The sequence below is a fragment of the Petaurus breviceps genome, unplaced genomic scaffold, assembly GCF_028583685.1.
Source record: "Petaurus breviceps papuanus isolate PSGF00001 unplaced genomic scaffold, PetGlider_PUasm1.0 207, whole genome shotgun sequence".
Taxonomy (NCBI): domain Eukaryota; kingdom Metazoa; phylum Chordata; class Mammalia; order Diprotodontia; family Petauridae; genus Petaurus; species Petaurus breviceps.
The window spans coordinates 23,852,593-23,872,624 of NW_027185850.1; the positions used below are offsets into that span (position 1 = coordinate 23,852,593).

Consider the following 20,032-nt stretch of genomic DNA (forward strand, 5'->3'; position numbering starts at 1 on the left):
AGATGTTCTGAAGGGGTTCCAAATGTTTTCTGAAATGGGAAGATTAGTCTGGCTCTGCCACTAATTCCCACTCACCAGACATGTCAATTCATTTCCATTTAATCTAGCAAGCACCTACTAAGCCCAAAGAATGGTGCTGAGGCTGGAAATTGCCCATGCCAACAAGAAACAGATATTCTATTTTTCCTTTCTTGGTGGTTCTATTTCCTTCTGGGTCATTTAAAGGAATTGGGCTTGATCATTGATAAGGTAGATCTTATTACCAAATATACATATGTACGTATATATATGTATGTATATGTATATATGCACACACAGATATGATGGATGGAGTGACCAAAGCTTCTCAGACAAAACGGGACAGGACAGGACTTGATGCTGAAATCTATGCTTAGGCATAGATTTAGAAAGGTGGAAGAGAGGGCATTTGGCAGGAAGGATAGTACAGGAGGAGTGGACCTGTGACTTCATTGACATGAGGACCTCCAAGACAAAGCACCTTCTGGTGCTGGAAGAGTTAGAGAGATCATCCCCCTACACACACACACATAGCGTCATATGTGTCCGAGATAGGACTTGAACCGGGTCATCTTGGCTCATCGCCACTAAGACCAGGTACCTCTCTTCTTTGGCAGAGGTAGATCTGGTCATTTCCTTCTAGGACATTGAAAAACCAGCCAGACTACTCTAAGAGTGTGTCATCATTATTAACACACATTTATGAAGCATCTAAGCTCAGGGCACTGTGGGAAAAAAGCTTAAGAAAGACCTTTTGGAAATAAAGAAACGTCAGACCCTTCTTCCTACCTTTTAGGAGGTTACATTATAGTCTGGGGGTATGATGCAAAGAGAAAATGAAAAGACCAAAGAACCTGTGTTGGCGAATAGTGAAAAAGGGATTTGGGTAGCTGGGATGAGGTTTATTTCCCATCTTCCCTGGACCAACTACAAGAGGGAGATTGGTAAACCAACCCCTAGCCTCTCCTATGGGGATGTTTACATCCAGCTGTGCAGAAATCAAGGATTAATTGTATGACTCAAAGTCTTCTTGGCCAGGGTGGCCAGTGGCTAAGAGCTAGGTTTGGACCTCAAGTTCCCGGCTTTTCAAGTCTCCTCCAAGGCTATGGCTTGCAGGTGACGCTCTCATATGCCATTTAGCTCCATAGTGGCCGAGTGGTAGGAGCCCAATGAACTTGGAGTGACAGAATTCGAGTTGGAATCCCGACACACCTACTCTGTACCTCGGTTTCCTCATCTCTGTGTGAGGTACCTCGTAGATGTCAATTCTAAGATAATCTCTCTTTGCTTCGGAGTCTCTCCCTCTCCTGACTCCCCGGCTTTCGTGCGTGGCCCCCAAGCGCTTGGGCCCGGGGTATAAGACAGGCTGGTGCAGCAGCATTGGTCGTAGGAGGGGGCTGAATTCCGTGTCCAGAGCCGGAGCCGGAGCCTGAGCTTTCCAGTCCCGACTCGGCTCGTTCGGTAGGTGGATGGGGAGGCGGGTGACTGCACAAGTCTCTGACTGTCTCTAGACCTAGAGACAGGCAGGCTGCGGGTGCGGGGCGAGGGAGAAGCAGGCGCATTGGGACGCCCCCCCCCAACCCGTACTCAACCCCACGCTGGGGTGGGCGCTCCGGCCCCCAGACGCTGCCGGCTCCCCTCGATACTCTTACCCACCCCCCTCCCCCGCGCACCTGTCCTGTCCCTTTCTTGAGGCTGGCGCTTTTGGCCACTGCGGGCTAGTCGGTATCCTCATCCTTCCGTCCCCCTCCCCTGCGCGGGGTCCACCCGACCCCCCTCTCCCCCACCCGCCCTGCCCTTCAAGCACCCTCCAGCCCCCCTACCCCGAGAGCGGAGAGGCCTAACAGGTGTCCTGGCATCGAGCCCCCTCCTCCCTTCCTCCGGGGTTGGTTGGGGGGGGGGGGGGGGGGGTCCCAGCGCTGCCAGCGGGGCGCCCCCCGCGGGTCTCTGGGCAGATGGGCTACACTCCCCTCCACCCGGCAAATTGCCGAGATGGCGGGGGAGACGAAGGATGTCCTTTCGCGTGAGCCCACTCCCCATTCCTAGGGGTGCATCCGTGAGCCCACTCCCCATTCCCGGGGAGGGGTGTGGGGTGTGAGGGGTGGTCCTGGCACCTGTTTCCTCGTCTCTGCCCTGCTGGGGTCTCTGCGCCTACTCTCTACGGGGGGCGGGGGGGGCCGCTCCTTCCGCCTGCTCTCTCTCCTGGGGGCGGACAGGGGTCCTCGCGCCCAAGGACGGGGGAGGGGTGGAGGTGGGGGCTCGCTCTCGGTTCCCCAGTCCCGGGGATGGGGAGGCTCGCGCCCCTTCCCTGGTCCTGGCCGGGCGGGGGGGGGGGGGGCGGCCCCCCCGGGGGCGGGGGGCGCCCGCCGGCGCCCCCGGCGGGGGGGGGGCGGGGGGGGGGGGGGCCCCCCCCCCCCCCCCCCGGGCCCCCCGCCCCCCCCCCCCCCCCCCCCCCCCCCCCCCCCCCGGGGGGGGGGCAGGGGCTCGGGGCCCTGCCCGGGGGCCCCCCGGGCGGGCCCCCGCCCCCCCGCCGGCCCCGCCCCCGCCGGCCCCGCCCCCTCCCCGCTCACCTCCTCCGCCGGCCCTCCCCCCCACAATGCAGTTCGCGGCGCGACGACGGCCATGGCGGCAGCGGCGTCCTGAGCTCGTCGCGTCCGGGCCTCCAGCGGCAGCGGCGGCGGCGGCGGCGGCGGCGGCGGCGGGGACCAGCGGGCGCAGCGGGGCCAGCGGGCGGAGCGGGCGCGGGGACCGGGGCGGCGGCGGCGGGGACGGCGGCGGCGGAGGGGCAGCAGCAGCGCAGCGCGAGCCCGGCATGAGGAGCCGCCGCGCGAGCCCCGCCACAGGTAGGCAGGCAGGGGGGCAGCCGGGGGGCGGGCGCGGGGGGGGGGGCGCCGGGGCGCGCCTCCCGGCCCGGGGCGCCGCCGGCCTCCCGCGGGGCGCGCGTGCAGTGCCCCCAGCTGCTGCCCCGCGGAGCCTCCTCCGGAGCCCCCCGAGAGCGCGCCCCCGAGGGGGGCGGGGGGCGCAGCCCGAGTGTGCGCCCCCCGCGGAGCCCGCGCCGATCATCTATCGATCGGTGATCGGGCGCTGCCGGACGGACCGCCTCGGTCCGGGGGCCGGTTCCCCGCTCCCCGGGCAGCCGCTCCGTCCCGGCGGCTCGTGGGCACTTCCCTTGTGCGCCTCGGAACGTGCCTCACCAGACCAGGGCGAGAGAGCCCGGGGGGGGACCCTGCTTCCGACCGGCGGGGCGGGGGTCTCCTCCGGAGGGAGGAGGCGGAATCGCCGCCGATGCCATGTCCCCGAGATGTGGCGGGGGTGGCCGCGCCGGAGACAAGCCGGAGGAGGAGAGGAGAGAAAGTTGCCTGTGCTCGCCCCTCCTCTCCGGCCGTCGGTCCGGTGTAGACGGGGTCAGGGCTGCTGGTCAAACTTTGCGGGCAGCAGGCGCCCCCGCGTCCCCTCCCTTGTCTCGGTCTTTCTCCCCAGGATTCGTTTCCGCGGAGCGTAAGCCCCGTGCTTAGGCACGGCTTTGGAAATCCTGAAAGATGGGTTCGCTCTGACACTTGGTGATGTGATTCTGTCGTTGTATGTAATGTGGCATGATCTGCGCTCTCTCCAGCCTTTCCAGGTTGGAAAGGGCATTTTCCAGGTGGTTTTTGTGTCTGGAAACGGCTTCTCGCCGCATTCGAGTATGAATAGGAGAAATTTAGGAGCTTTTCCCGAAAAAGATGTGTTTTATAAAAAGCAGAAGTCTTTTCGTTAAGTCTCCCTGCTATATTTGCAATTCAGTTATTCATTGAAGTTCAGGTGGAAGGATGTAAAAATGAAACTTCTCGGGAGATAGCCCAGAAAGGAAAATGAAAGTGATTGACATACTGAAAGCTAGCAAATATCCAAGTGTAAAAATGTGTTTTTTAAAGAAAGCTTTGCTGTTACTAATTCAAAATGTGAATAAACCTAGCAAATAGATCTGCTTTGAAATGACACCATCCAAACAGGCTAATTAATTGATCTCTTTTGAAGAGAAGACTCGATGCCAATGGACATTTTTGACAATTCCAAATCATACTTGAAATTGTAATTATTTAAAATGAATTTTTAACACAGTTAAAAATGGCACAGTGTTTTAAAAATGCTTTGTCTATCTAAAAGCAAATCCCTGACAGTAGATACATGAATCTTTCTTTGTGTTATTAGGAAAGCTAAAGCTTTATTGAATCTTTTGTTTCCAAAAATGTAGCAATTTACAAAAGGTGTAACAGAAGATATTTGTATTTATAAAATATATGATAAAAACAAAGCTGAGTTTCAGAAACACCTTTTTTTTTTTTAGCCTTCTTTCAGCCATTTCAGTTGGGCAGCAAGTGGTTGGACAATTTCTTTTGAATCTTAAAGCACATTCTGGTTTGAGAGAATTCCATCAATCCTTCAGTGTATTTACATTATGTCAGATCAGGATCATTGTGTGGAGAAAGGTGTCCAAATAAATTTGTACCAGGTTTCTAGCTTTTAAGAAACAAATTTTTTGATTTGTAACTGCTTGTGACTTTTCTTTATCCTGATTCAAAGGAAGCAATCAAACCATTGCTAGAGTAACTTAAAATTTGATTCCTTCCAGAATAATTTGTATGTACTTACCTTAGAGATGTTTTGTTGCTGAAGACATTGAGGCCGTCACTCCAAATAGTTTTCTTCTCCTCTCTCTTCCCTCCCCCATGCCCATCCCTCAAAAAGTAATTCTAGACAGAGGTTGGAGGAAAAGGATAGGACATCTCACAGTGGGATATGTGGATTTTTCATTCTGAAGCCTCCCAAGGAAACAGAATTGTTTTTATCTCACTGATAAAAGATATAATCTCTCTGTTTTCACATCAGAATCTTAGAGAATCATACCATTTGAAAAATATATAGAGGCCAGCATGACTGTATGTTTTATAAACTTGGCCATTTAAAAAAAGGAACAAGTATATATATTCAAAAATAAAAATCTCAGGATATTTTCTTTCTCAACACCACACTCGGAAGAATGGTTTGAATCGCCATATTTCTCTAAGCACAAAATAAGTATTTTTTAAAATGTACAAATATGGTTTTATGTATCAGTTTCCCCCAAGAAGTCCACTGCTTTCCCATAGTTGGCAAGAAGCGATTTATTGAGAACCTACTGTGTGTCTGATTTGCCATCTTATTTATCCTTGCAATGTACTTATTCCTGTTTTGTAAATGACTAAGGCACATTGAATTGACTTGCTTAAGATCACAGTGTGATTGAACCTTGGCGCAATGCCAGGGCTCTTGGTCCAGTGACAAATTCACTTTGCATCTAGGAGCCCATTAACTTTTTCAGGTTTTAGGGTTTAACCATCATCACACACACCCCTCCCCCCCAAAAAAAATAAAATCAGAAATTACCATTGGATAATGTAAATCGAATTTTTGACAAAATTACTCTAGGTAAAAGATCTAAGTAAGGTCTTTCCAGCCATAAATCCTATCCCAAACTTAACATTTTTAATGTGAATAAGAGAAGGATTTTGTTCAGCTTTTTAAAGACTCTTTTACCTGTCCTAAGCCATGAGGAAAACACTTTAGGACGACCACTATTTCCCTTAGAAGCAGGCAGAGAGGGATTTCTGCTAGCCTCTATTTACTGTTTTCCACCTAAAGTACCTTGGCAGTTTTTGGTACGGTTGCTGTCCATTGGACTTACATGGTAAAGGATTTTTTCTTGTCCAGTTACAAATGTGTTTGCTAAAGTTTGAGGAGATAATGAGGATACACTGTTCGATTCTGGTGCTGGGACACTCTTGGTACTTACAAACATCAAAGTGCTGCCTCCAAATAATAAGCCTGGAAAGGTGTTAGATGAGCTGAAGGTTTTATAAACTTCTCTTCTCACCTGGAAATCTAGGTGCTGCTCTGCCTACAGTTACAGAGGCATTTGAGTCTTGATCAAACTCCAAGGCAAGGGTTTTTTTTTGGAGTGGGGGGCGGTTAGGTTGAGCTAAAGATAAAGAAGGGACATGGTGCATTCTGACATTAAATGTCACCCCTTTCTAAATTAAAAGTGACCATCTGTCCTGAAGAACAGTCAGGAAGTTCATCCATCCCAAGATAACAGTTGTTTTATTGAGATGTGATCTCAAGTACCAGAAGCTGCCTTTTATTCTTAGGGCTTGTATCGGGACACCGCAGTTACGAACTTTAAGTTTTAAAGTTTAAATCTCTATTTTATAGTCACTTAGCTCTTCATGACAAGAAAAACAAACAAACAAGCCATTTTCTGCATCTTGGTTTCTGATATTAGGATTTTCATTCTCAAAATCAGTGGTTTGAGAGGAATCCTGGAATAGTGGAAAAAAGCAGTGCTCATTTGTAATTCCAATCACCCCTGGGCTTTAATATTTGTTCTCCCCCTAGATGATCTGTGTTATCCTGGAAAGTTCTTTTTAACTTTTGGGAACTAAATTTCTTTTACTGTAAAATGAGGGATTGGACAAGATGAGCTCTAAGATGCCTTCTGACATATTCTTTGGTTGAGAACCCTGTCTGATTTGACATTCTTTGTGTGTGTGTGTGTGTGTGTGTGTGTGTTGGGGGAAGGGGGTGATATGAAGTGCTTACTTATGCCCTGGAAAGGTAGGTCTATCCCCTTTGGAAACTCCTAAGACAAATACAGCATAAAATATTTTACTTGATAAATGCATTGGAGAATTCCAAAAAAGGTAAGGTAATGCTGTGTGAAGGCTGAGGTAGAAGGTCAGGATTTGAGTGATATGGGAGACCTTGGAGGAGATGGTATATGAATATGTGGTGATTTAAATTTTGTATCAATTTCCCCAAATCCTTTTCTGTTAAATAGTAACAGTTAGGGGGTGGCTAGGTAGCTCAGTAAATAGAGCTCCAGCCCTGGAGTCAGGAGGACCTGAGTTCAAATGTGGCCCCAAACACTTAACACAAAAACTAGCCATGTGACCTTGGGCAAGTCACTTAACCCCAATTGCCCTGCAAAAAGCAAAAAAAAAAAAAAAGAACAAATAGCAACAGTTAATGAGGCAGATCCTGAAATTGATCACATTGTCTCAATTATCAATTTGTAAAAATCAAAATTAGGGATGATTTCAGTTACTTTATTTTTAGCAGTTTATAGTTATGGTAGATTGAGGGACTGATACTTGTAAGCTTTTATCATGCTAGAGACTAATGATCCCTTTTCATTGGACTCTCCATATGTATGGTCTTCAACACTCTGTTTTCTAGTAGGGGAAGGGCTGGTCTTTCTGGCATGTCTGGTTCACATGTAGATGATAGGAGAATAAGCCCATTTCCATGAAATATTGTCCGGTCTGGCTGTTACCAGGCCTATGTTCTTATCTAATTGGTCTGAAATTAATGAATGAAATGGTATTTCAGGATCTCTTAACTTTTGAGTACCAATATCTCAGTTCCACATTATCAAAGCAGCATCCCAACCATATCGCAAACTACCACAAACAAACAAGTGAACCCACACATCAGACACTCACCACTGATGCCCTGGAGACTGCTTGAAAGAGGGAAGAAACAGGAAAGCCAATGCATGCTGCTTCTGAGGGCTCCTCTGTGACAGTCAGCCTTGATTATCTGTGTTTTCTGGGAACAGGGAAAGTGTGGGGTGGATAATTGAAATCCATGGGTGATTCCCAGACCTCATTTTAAAAGCCAGTAATTTCAGTCTGTTCCCTTAACCAAACCACAGCTACTGAAAAGAAGCAAGATTTGTATTTCTCCTGACCACCTTGGGTGAAAGTGCTAAGTGAGTTAAAGGTTAGGGAGCTGGAGAAGGTTGGAAAAGACCTGGATAATCCACAAATGAAACATCAGCTTCCAAATAAACATTTCATTAGTTCTACTTGTTCACTGGGAAGGGGAAGGTGGGGAGAGACAGTTCTACATGTCTCTGATCACAGAAACTTGGACTTACCCAGAGGAGGAACTGGCTCATTTTTTTTCAGCTTTCATAATTATAATAATTTTAAAATGGTGATAAATCTATTAGACATCTGGGTTCTAATTAGTTTTCCATTAGAAATACCAAAAATTCTTTGTTTCCTATTTAATTTTAGTAAACTTTTCTTGTTTATTCAACAAGTATTCGTTGATTACTGAATTTGTGAATTATTGGGAAATAATCTTCCATTGACCTAAAAAAGGATTTTACTGATCACTGTAGTCATAGCATAAATAGCAGGCCATAAAATATGATTCACTTTGAACATGTTTTCAGAATTTTGCATATTTTTGTCCATTAAATATCAGGGTAGATTAAGTTTAGACTGTTACTGTTATTTCAGTATAACAAATAACCAGTAGTCTTATATCCGGTTTTAAGATTTATTAAACATTTTCATGATCTCTGTTTATCAATAATGCATGAAAACATTTCATTATGTGAAGATGTTCAGGCCTCTGGTTATTTGAACCATTTTGCTTAGCCAGCAGGGTAGCGTTATATATGAATGCACTGTCCCTCCTTATGGACCACAAGGAGTTTCTTATAATTTTTTTATAACTTGTTGAGTTAAAGCAGCAACAGGACATTAGCAAAGACTCCCGGGACTCCCTGATTTATTCAGTTCATCTCCACAGACATTTACCAAGTGCCACTGAGTTATTCTGCCTTGGTGATTTGTTTGTTCTTATGAATTTAAAGGGCTTAGCCAAAATGGATGCTTTATTATGTCAGTCTAATGTTTTGTGGGTCTTAGAGGTCAGACTTTTCGCAGTCTGGTTGAATTAACAAAACTAGTGGGGCCGCCCTATATAGGTTAGTGTGACTTCCTTGTTTGGCTCACAGGGCAGTTTACTTACTTGATGAGCCACTACCCCATATGATTAAGATCCTAGTCTTGTTGGCTGGCTCTGCTTTACAAAGCAGAACTTTGAGGCCCCTTAAAATATCATTTACACACAACACCCACTTCAACTAGGCCTTCTCAACTTGCCGGGACCAAGCAGGCTCTCCAGTGCTTAGATTCCCAGCAAATCAACCCTGGAATCATGAAGTCACCCAATGGAGAACGATGGGTTGTCTCTCTTTTAACATTTTCTAAGATGAGCCTATCAAACTTGTATTCTAATGGTATCTATTTCTGCCTACATCTCTAACTTGAAAAAGGAATATAGGAAGGGATAGGTCTTAAAACATCTATCAGTTCCCTAGATTTTCTTATGACCAACAGGTTTTTATTGATCACCTTGTATTACCAGCTGCTGGGCTCACAGGACCATAGGTTTACAGCTATAAGGAATGTTATAGGTCATCTAATCCAAACTTCCACCTCAGATGAGGAAACCAGGGCTCAGAAAGATGGTGACTGATGGTTCCCAGTCATACTGTCAGCTACTACTGCATTGGGAGTTCAGGACCTGAGTTTGAGTCCCACTAGCAGAGTTAGGATACTATCTTACCATTGGTTATCACAAGTCATTGTTACCATTGTTGTGAAGTTTGGAATAGTTTTATAGCAAATTCAAGAAAGGCCATACATAGTCTCCAACTCTCAGTGGTCTCCAACTGGGCAGTCAAAGCCCAGCCCTATGCAGCAAGTGCTACTCTGCTTCTGGTGTTTCCTGCTATGATGGGCATCTCCAGTAGTGGGTGGGGATCTGGCTAGGGGCACCACATCCTGACCTCCACTTCCATTAAAAGAAAGTAATTCAGTAATTCCTCTCCTCAAAAACATTTGGGACTCTTGCCATATTTTATGGAGTACTTAGGAATATACTCTTATCACAGCTTCTCTAGGATGCAATTTCTTTACCTGGAAAAATAAGGGAGTTTGTCTAGCTTATCTCAAAGATCTTTTCCAACTCTAAAATTCTATGATTCCAAGGGTCAAGAAAATACTTTTTTGGTGTGATTTCACAAGTGAAATAAAGGAATTTTAAGCTTGTTATGGCAGAGGTCCATTTGATTTCAGCAATATTAACAATAATACTGTTACCATAAGGAACTAGTTAGGAGCTTCCCAGAGTGTAAATTCTCACCACCACCCCTCTGGCCTGGTGCTTAAGCTAGAGTATTCAGGATTCCAGACTTCTAGTCTCAACCACCCTGTGGCATATCATGGAGAACTCAGCCAGAGGAGGTGGAAACGGACAGTTTCTATGCTTTTCCTTTGAAAAGGAACTGAAGGCGCATTCCAGATCCTTGTTTTATTCTGCAGTGTTAAAGCTTCTACTCTCTTTATTGATTGATTCATTCAATTGCCTTGAATTCTCTGTTTTCTTGATCATTAAAAAAAGAATTAAGCAGTTATTTAATGATGCATTCGTTTATCATACAAATTGATCACATTGTTGTAACAGCTGAGAACTGGAAGATACATTTTTGATCAGTGTAATTAAGATCTCCAAATCTTTCTTTGAATCTGCTTTAGGAAGCAGAGTCCCAGGATTCTTGTAGCCTCAATTTCTAAACTCTTCATCGGCTTCCTCTTTCTGTCCAAGTGGTCTCTAGTAAACTCTGTGACAGAATCTCCTGTCACTTCTGTCTCTCCTTTGACATTCTTCCCAAATGTTTCTCCATTCTGGTTCCTGAATTTCTTCACACAAAGAAACCTTCACTGCTCCTATGCTCCCTCCTCAGTCTCTTACAGGAGTTTTACCCCATAGTTTCTCTGGCTTTCCTGTGTCATTCTTAGGAAGACCAGCAATTTCTTTCTCAAAACATCCAGCTCTTTCTTCGGGAAAAGTCTCTGGACTCTTTTAAAGTTCTAATTGCACAGCTGCCCCTTTCTTTATCTGTTGTCATATTTTTCCATTCTCTGTTATCCTCTCCTGACAAGGGTTATCCCACCTCCTTCATCTTAATCAAAATGTTTTTTTTTTCCCCGTTGAAGTCTTGTTTCTGTTTACACCTTTAAGAACCCTTCATCTCCTTCAGGAGGGAGATCAGACTAAATTTGGAACATAGAAAGCAATCACTTGACTAATAGAATTACACCGTCCCCAACTTTCTATAGAGGTTGAGATTTTCATCTTCTTAAAATTACTTGTGGATATTTATCCACCAAATACCTAGTTTAAAAAAAAATTACATCCAGTTTGCTTTACCTCCCTCACCTCATCCACTCTGTTAGTGTATTTAGCCTTCTATTTGTTTCACTTATGTTTTCTTGCCTTACTTTGCCTTGTGTTGCCAACTGCCTTCTCTTTCTTGAATCTTCCTCAATCCTTTTTGACTCTCCTTAGTCTTTTCATATCCTCCTTAATTATCCATTATCCTTTTCTTAACTCAAAAGTAGAAACCAGGCCATTATTCTTCTGATCCGCTCTCACTTCCTAGCCAGCAGAATAAGTGCTCTGCCCTCCTTACTCCTTCTCTCTGGTATAATGTTCAGTTTGGGCACCATACTTCAAAATGGCGTTGATAAGCTAGAGGGTGTCCAGAGAAGGGTGGCCAGGATGCTTGAAGGGTCTTGAGTCAGTGACATTTGAGGATCTGTTGAAAGAACTTGATATATTGAGCTATGATCACTTTTCTCAAGTCTTTGAAGAGCAGTATTTGTAGTTGGCAGATCAGACTTGCGCCTTTTGCCCCTGAGGGCAGAACCAGGGGCAATAAGGGGAAGTCACAGAAAGGCCACTTTAGGCTTTGTCTCTGGAAGAGCTGGGCCACAGTGGAACAGGCAGCCCTGAAAGCTGGGCTCCTTATCCTTGGAGATCCTCAAGCAGTAGCTGGACAGCCATTTGTAAGGCATGCTAGAGTGGTGATTCCTTTCTGTGTAAGACTTGATAGTCTTTGGAGGCCTCTTGCAGCTCTCAAATATCATGATTTGGTGATTCTTATTCCCATCGATTTTTTTTCCTGTGGAAGTGTTGGAATTTGAGGTCTCTAAATAGCAGAGTCCTTAGTTCTACTCAAGAATTCCAGTTGGTAAGGTTTCCCTCACCCTATAGCAAATAAAAGGATTCCTGCCTAGGTCCACTGACAGTGGAGGAACCTCCCCTTCCCTCTCTGCTAAGTCTTCCACCTTCACCAGAAGCCCAAAGGTCTTTTTTTTTTTTTTTTAAAGCAATTAGGGTTAAGTAACTTGCTCAAGATTACACGGCCAGTTATTTCTGGGTGTGGTGCTAAGTATCTGAGCCCAGATTCGATCCCCAGGTTATCCCGACCCTGGAGCCAGTGCTCTTACTCGATGAGCCACCTGGCCACCCCTAAGTAATTGGGGTTAAGTAACTTGCTCCAGGTTACACGGCCAGGTGTTTCTGGGTGGGTGCTAAGTGTCTGAGCCCGGATTCGATCCCCAGGTCATCCCGACACGGGGGCCGGTGCTCTTACTTGCTGTGCTACCTGGCCGCCCCTCAAAGGTCTTCTTTACTTAGACTGCCCTTTTATTTGACCTTTGCTGCTCTCTCTCCACTCTCCCAGCCCCTAGACTCCCTCAAGGAAAAAGTACTTGAAGTGGATTGTCTATGTCCCCAGTAAAGTTGACTCACCAGAGAGGGAAACAGAACAGTTATCTTGACTGTTAATAAAGAGGCCGAAGTCATCCTTCCTATTTTCCTCTTGGGTGAAATGAAGCCTTCCTTATAGTGTTTTGTGAGCCTCAATGCTTGCATGGCACCAGAGTACTCTATATTTTTTTGGTGGTGATCTAGATGTGAGCCCCATATCCCCCCTGAACTAAAGGAGGATCACTCAGGATTGTTTCCCTAAACCTGCACCGTTCACAGAGCTCACAGTACCAGTGAAAAGCAGCATTTGGTTTGACTCCTCCACAGTGACTGCTTCTTGCTCTTCCTCGTCCTTGTCTCCTCCTTTGTCCAGGAACTCCTCTGCATCTGAGAAGCATGGCCAAGGAATTCCCACAGTGTTTGACCACTGCCTATTTGCTGTTGCCGGCTCAAGCTCTTGGAGGGGCCAGGAAACTCCTCAGTCCTCCTCGTGCCACTGTCTCTGGGGCCTGTCTCCCTTGGGGGGTCTTATGGATGGGCAGGCTTTCCTTAGAGGGTATGGCATCTGGAACCCCATGTGTCAGTACACCAACCCATCTCTGTGTCTTTCTTTTCCTCAGCTCCGGTCTGCCCTTTTTAAAGGCCAAGTCCAAGGGAAGCCCAGGTAGCAGTCATTCTCAGTTTGGTGTCCTTGGAGCCAGACTACCCAGGGTAAGGTATCTCACAACTATTTTAACAACACCAAAACAAAGACATCTTACTAACTTTAATATCAAAGAACTAACCTTGTCAGGGGAATTTAATGTCTCCTTAAGAGGCATAAAAGGTATTTAGATTCCTCCTGGGTGCAGCCCAGACAATTATAATAACTATAATACTATTAATAAGTGAGATTCCATAAAAAAATTTGAAAGCAGTTTTAAATTTTGTTAGATTAGATGAATGTGATTGCATCAATATTGAGGGATTAATTTGAAAGGTATCTGAAGGAGGGAAAGGAAGCAAAGGTATGAAAAATTTTCGGATCTTATATTCGAAAAAGGCAGTCTATCAATCAACCAGCCAAACATTTATTAACCACCTATTACATGTGCTAGGCACTGTGCAGGCTGCTGGTGCTACGAAGACAAAGAATGAAATAATCCCTGCTCTCAAGAAGCTTAATTCTTTCTGGGGAGACAAGTCTATATAAATAGATACTTGCTTTCCCCTCTGTGTGGACTTTTTGTGAGAATAATCTGCAGGTGCATCTGTGACCCCTTCAGTGAGGGTTAATAGGGATGAGCAGACTCTTGTTAAGGGATAGTCTACAGCAAACTGCATTTGACCATTACACAGCCTACTGAAAGATAGAGAGAATATACTAGTATACTTTTTGTTTGTTGAGTTTTTTAAAGCACATTTGATTCCATCAGAGTAAGATGCTGCTCCAGATGCTCTTGCAATAAGGGGTCTCCTGTCCATCTACTAAAACTACTTAAGATTCCTTGAAGTTAATCAGCTCCAGGTAGTAGACTCTGTTGTGGGTGCTATGAAGCAGTCCCTGCTCTCGGAGTTTCTCCCTCTAATCATTAATGTTAGATGGAACGTAAAACAGCAGACAAGTCCACTAGTGGCCCACACCTATTGTCCTGGTGTTGTGTACGGTACCAGGTGGGAAAGGCTTCTCTATAGACGGTGAGGTCCGCCAGGCGCTCTTGTCTGGGCTGTTTCCATCAAGCCCCTAAACTTGCAAAGTGGCAAAGATACTGACCAGACTCAAAAGATGGGGAAGAAGAATGTTCGTTTTCCAGATTGATGCACGATTGGACCACCTATAGAACTCCTCATCCCTGTGTGTGTGTCTTGTAGAGACATTGCAAGTAGACAATGAATAGGGGCCAGAATTTCACAGGAGGAGGAAGGGAGAAGGTGCTGAATTCCCTGGGGAAATTATAGGACTTTTTTAATGACCTTAAAAATTCTCCCAGAAACAAAGCCTCATCTTTTTGCCAGTACTCTCCTGGCGGTGTATGGCTGCAGGTCATGGAGCAATAGATTCTCTAAAGAATTAAAAAAGAATATGATTCAGAGGCAAATGGAGAAGCACATGGTAAGTGTGGGCAGGCAGTGTGTAGTGCGTCCATCAGGAACTAGGAGGAGGAACCAGCATAAAGGGAGGTCACGAAAAGGGTGGCAGGAGTGAGAGCTAACGGTCAGACAACCCACGTGAATAGACGGATGGCCGGAGGGACGGATGGCTGGTCGGATAGATAGGTAGGTGTCCCCCTAATGTCAGGAAACATTGAGGAGAGCCTTTTCAGCCCCAGATGGACCCCCAGTGGTAGACTTAGAGAAGAGCAGGAAAAGGACTGAGCAGCAGAAGTTGCAGGCTGCCCCCAGAGAGGGGAAGCTTGTTTCTGGTCTTCTAGTAAAAGCTTCTTCTGACTTGGGAAGACAACCAGACTGAGGTGAGGAACAGGTGACCTACTTATGGAGTCTAAGGTTAGAGGTTACCCCCCTTCCCTGCAGCCCCCCAGTGACAGGAGGAAAAGAGAATCTTAAAGGAAAGTGGTCAGCTCAGCCATTGTGAAATACCTACCTAATGAGGGTATCTTAGTTATTCTACATTATAACCACTAGCACAAGGCCTCATGCTCAGGAAATGAGGACTGAATTTCTTATTTTAGGTAATTTTTTTTTACTCTTAAGTTAACATTATACTGCATGTTATTTTTATTGAAACATTTTGTTTTTGGCATATTGGACCGAGCACAATAAATTCACGATTAAATTCCCCACAGTGTACAACTCCTGACATACTTTATCTAAGTTAGCATTCCTAAATTTACAGATTTGTAACTAATAGATTGTTAAACTTAGTGAATAAATAATTCAGAAGTTTACATTTGAATACAGTGTGGTTTGTTTTCACCTGGAAAAAAGGGTTATTTTTGTTTTGTTCAATATTAATCATTATTAAGTAGGTTTTTTTTTTAAAGTGCTATGTGGACCAGAACCGGATTTGGGTATTTTATTTTATAGCAAGCTGGTGAGTGAAAAATGCTGGTGTTTGTAAAGTTTAGCATAGGTATATGCATTGGAAATATAGAAATCAATTAGCAGTAAAATTGTGAGTCCATTTTTTGCTCATTAAACATTTGAGTTTTGTGGCAGATGTGTTGTTCCTCCTCTGGGATGACAATTCCCATTATGCCCCAGGACGAAATGGGTTCTCTCGGCTTGATTTTATTAATGCTTCTGTCATTTTTTGGTAATGTTGGTGGTTTTATTCACTATTTTTTCACAGAATAATTAATTTAAGTTGCTCACACTTCCAGAAATGCAGAGTCTATTCACAAGTATTTTTTCTTTCTTTTTGGAGGGGAAAGGCAGGACAATTGGAATTAAGTGACTTGTCCAAGGTCACACGGCTAGTAAGTGTTAAGTGTCTGAGGCTGGATTTGAACTCAGGTCCTCTTGACTCTAGGGCCAGTGCTCTGTTCACTGTGCCACCTAGCCTCCTCACAAGTATTTTTTCTATGTTTAAAGAGTCAAGTGTGAAGAAAAAGCAAAGGTTAGCAGTAGAAATAGGAAGTGCTTTATAAGAAGGTCATATATAAAAGGATTACCTGGTTAGTATCACATAGAAAACATGCTGATAAACTTGGCCCAGCAGACTCAGAATTCCTGGGCTCTGTGCTTTCCTTGTTTTTACATGTTAACTCTAAAAATTCTGTTACTGTTTTCAACCTTGTGTTGGTTGAAATTTCTATTGAGTAATTACATTCTGCTCTTCTAAAATTCCCTAAAATTTTTCTAAAAATCTAAAAATTCTTCTAAAATTCTAAAATTCGTTTTGATGTCATGGTTACCAAAATATCATTAGAATCTCCTCATTGGGTACCTGTCCAGTCTGTTGTATTATTAGTGTGACTTAATTCCTTGGGAAATTATTAGTTTCTGGTTTTGGTATTTTTTAGTTTAGGAAACTTCATTATGTCTTTTATCAGATGATTATCATTGTTGCTGTTATTTTCACATTTTGAGTAATTGATATTCTTTTCTCCAGCAGACAGTTTACTTGCCTAAACTGGATTGAAAGACACTCAGATTACTGGAGATCATCTTTTTTTAAGGTATCTCAAGAGAAAAGAAGCAGGTCTTCATAATAATGGAAGAGTCCACAAGCTCTAAAAATGGAAATCATGAACCAAGGAAGTCTGCTCGCATTGTGTGTGAAGAAGGCAAAGCTCTTAGAGCACCAGCCAATCAGAATTTGAGACCTAAAAATGATAGAGTTATAAGGGACATTGGAAGAAGTTCTCCAAGTGGGAACAGTAATAAAAAAAATAAACAAAATGATGTTTGTACAGAAAAAATAGAACTTAAATCATGTAAGGTAAATACCTCTAATGCCCCAGGCACGAAAGACTTGGGATCAGTCCTTCAAGATCATAGTCATTGCAAAGCAAAAAAATCACCAGGACCACTGGCCACTGGAGAAAGTGTGAAGCCAGTGAGAGCCCAGCCAGTAGAGGAGGAGAATGTTCCGAGCCCCTCGGCTTCTGAGAAGGACATGGACAAAGAAACCTTAGCTACTGTGCAAGGAGGGAAGTCAGCTTTAGAAACTGCACCAGGCTCCCCCAAACTAAAAGCGTGTACAGACAGTACTAGCGATTCTGGTAATGGTATTTCAGGAACAGAAGACAAATCTGGTGACTTGAGTAAGTAGGAGTTCTGCTGCACATCACCTTTCTTTGGGGGGGGGGGAGAAAAAGGTTCCTATAGAGATACTCCTTCATTTGCATTGCTTCTTAATCATTTAATTACCTTTGTTTGCAAAGAGAAGTCTGTGACAGATATATACACGCATATACATATATCTCTTAAAGCTAAATTTAGTGCCATAGTAGATCAAAGTGTTGAATATTAGTTACTAACTATGTATTATTTTTAACCAATCTTAAAGATCATTTTTGATTCTCACTTTGTACCTTAGAAAAATATTTCTAAAACCTAATTTAGGTCCTCAGTAAGCATAAGCTATATGTTATGTATAGGTACTTGGTAGGGCCTGTTTTGTTTTTTTAAGAGTTCCAATGCTTTGTCCATAATTAGTAAACTTAATTTCCCTTAGACAACTTTAGAAATAGATTCATAGAGTATTTGGGCTAGGAGAGGCCTTATTTTGTGGATGATGAATCAGAGGCTCAGAGGAGGGGAGGTGCTTTGCCCATGGCTCCAGACTTGCCTCTGCACTATTGTCAGGCTACCTCTGCTTTTGATAGGATGCAGGATCAGAGGAAAGTGAGGTAGATCATTTGATTATTCCATATCTTTTTGGTCTGTAGAGACTGGAGTCTCAGTGCCTTCAACAAATGTAGCATTTAGGTAGAAACTGCTTCCAACTCCATTGAGAACTATCTAGCTCTAAATCTCATTTTGGACGCATTAAGCACCCCTTATGATTATAATTAACCCACCTGTTTCTTGGTGATACATTGGCCATGTCTCCTGAGTGTTTTGATGCCAGTTTCACTGGAATCTTGAATGATTCACCTGTCCCAGGTAACCTTACCTGATGTGCTAAAATTGGAAGGAAACAGTCATACTTAACCTGGATGGACATGGAAAATGAACAAAACATGCTCCTGAGTTCTGTGTTCAGTAAAACCTTCAGGCAGACTAGATCTACAGAGTGTCAGGGTTAGGAGGGCCCTTGGAATCTACCTGACCTGATCACACCCCTTTTACATTTGAGCGAAGGGAGACTCACAGGTGGGAGATGACACACGTAAAGTCGAATGGCTGGCAGAAGTGTTGGAGCCAGGACTCAGACTCGGCTTTCCTGACTCCTAGTCCAGTGAACAATGTAGTGAAAATTGTCATTAAATAATATTTTTAAAATGTGGTTGTATTCACTTTCAAACTTAGGCGCATTTATTAGCTTGACTTGGGCTAAAAATTGATTGCAAAGTTTTTCTAGTGGAACTTACACTACACTTTACATTTCCAAAGTGCTTTATACACATTCTGTCATTTGATGCTCAGCAGCCTTGAGGTGTAGGTGCTGTTGTCACTGTGTTACAGATGAGGATAGGGAAGCTGAGAGGGTGGCTTGCCCAGGCTCCCCTGACTCCTAAGAAGCCTGTCGCAGGCAGGATTCAGGCTGAGGGCTTCCTGAATCGAGTCTGCTGCCCTATCTCTGTCTCTGGGGACCTAGAGAGAGCAGGTGTTTGTAAATAAATGCACAAAGGAATTTTCTGTTCTCTGAAATGACTCCTCTGGCATCTTCTTGGCACTCTCCCTTTGCTTTGCTCATCTTATTTTTTGTTCTTTCTATATAGTGAAGAATCGTCTAACCAAATTAATGGGGCCTGAATTAATGACATTTCATGTTAAGTAGAGTGTAGTCAGATCGCCGCGGATTGAATCTGATCTAGTTACGAGGAAGCAGGAAACTTCCTAAGCCCTGGCACTGGTGCCCACCTGCTCCAGTCCCATGTTTACTGCCTCTCTCTACCTGTTTCCCTCCCAGGTGTTGCTGTTCCCACCCCTCTTCTTTCCACCTTGACTTCCTCCTCCCTTACTCCTCTTGGCTCTGCCCTCCTGTTTGGCCCTCTTTAACCTCAGAAAAAGATGCAGGTAACTCCTAGACTGGAACGTGGTGGGGCCAGAGACGCGTGGTTCTGTTATAACATAGTTTTAAATGGAACAGCAGCGATCAATAACGTTCTTGAGCAAGTCAGGCTCCGCAAATGACCCAGCAGCTTCACCCATTGCTGTGGGCCTAGTTGCCTGGGTAACCTGGCTGAACCTTTGAGCTTTTAAATCAGATTGGTTTGTGACGGCTGCTGGTGGTTCCATCTACACTGTAAGATCTGACTGGGAAACTTAGTAGACACAGGTACCTGTTTTTTACCTCCATGTAATGATTAGTGTTTTTAAGTATTCCTGAGTATAAGATAGTTTACCGAGCCTAGAAAAGAATCAGGCCAGACCCCTTGTTCACACAGTGTATGAATTCCTGAAAAGTCACATGGAAATTGAATTTTTGTAGCTCAGGTCAGACCTTTAATTAATTTAGTGAAGTTCACTTTTAAAAGGCATTTTAAAGTGATGTCTTTTGTAAAAAGTGGCTCTGCAATGAGTATTTGCCTTCCTATTGTCTCCCCCACCATCAAAAAATAAATTGTATTTGCTTACCTCTTCTAAGGTCCTACTCAGATGCCTTAGGGCTGGTGAGTGACCCTTGTCTCTTGAAGACTAGGCAGCAGAACACAGGCAAAAGCAGTATTCAGCTGGACACAGTTCAAGTTTGAAAACAGAGATCATTGAGGTCAAACCCATCTCCTTGTACAGAAGGGGAAACTGAGGCCCCAGCAGCATAGTGACTAATCCAAGGTCATATAGTAGTAGCAGAGGGAAGATAAAAACCAACCATTACGGTCTTCCTGTGTGCCAGATGCTGTTCTAAGTGCTAAGGCCCTGACCTCAGGGAGTTTACATTCTTGTGCACCAAATACACTGTAGGTCTTGTTATACCTTGTGGCTGCGACAGCAGTTCAAAAATTTTACTCTTTGAGGTTCTCTGTTC

The 20,032-nt window shown here is 44.5% G+C and overlaps 1 protein-coding gene across 5 annotated transcripts in view; it reads left to right on the forward strand.

The window, feature by feature from the left end:
* Positions 1-935: 935 nt before the first annotated feature.
* Positions 936-20,032, forward strand: part of LOC138164978 (terminal uridylyltransferase 4-like) — a 63,377-nt gene continuing 44,280 nt past the window's right edge. For 2 of the 5 annotated variants that reach the window (XM_069092991.1, XM_069092996.1), the window contains exons 1-3: positions 936-1,479; positions 13,074-13,164; positions 16,505-17,159. In XM_069092991.1, the coding sequence (XP_068949092.1) occupies positions 16,607-17,159 (553 nt within the window). In that variant the 5' untranslated portion in view covers positions 936-1,479; positions 13,074-13,164; positions 16,505-16,606. Of the gene's footprint in view, positions 1,480-2,764; positions 2,862-13,073; positions 13,165-16,504; positions 17,160-20,032 lie in introns of those variants that run through there. The other 3 variants (XM_069092994.1, XM_069092993.1, XM_069092995.1) reach the window with 3 other exon arrangements.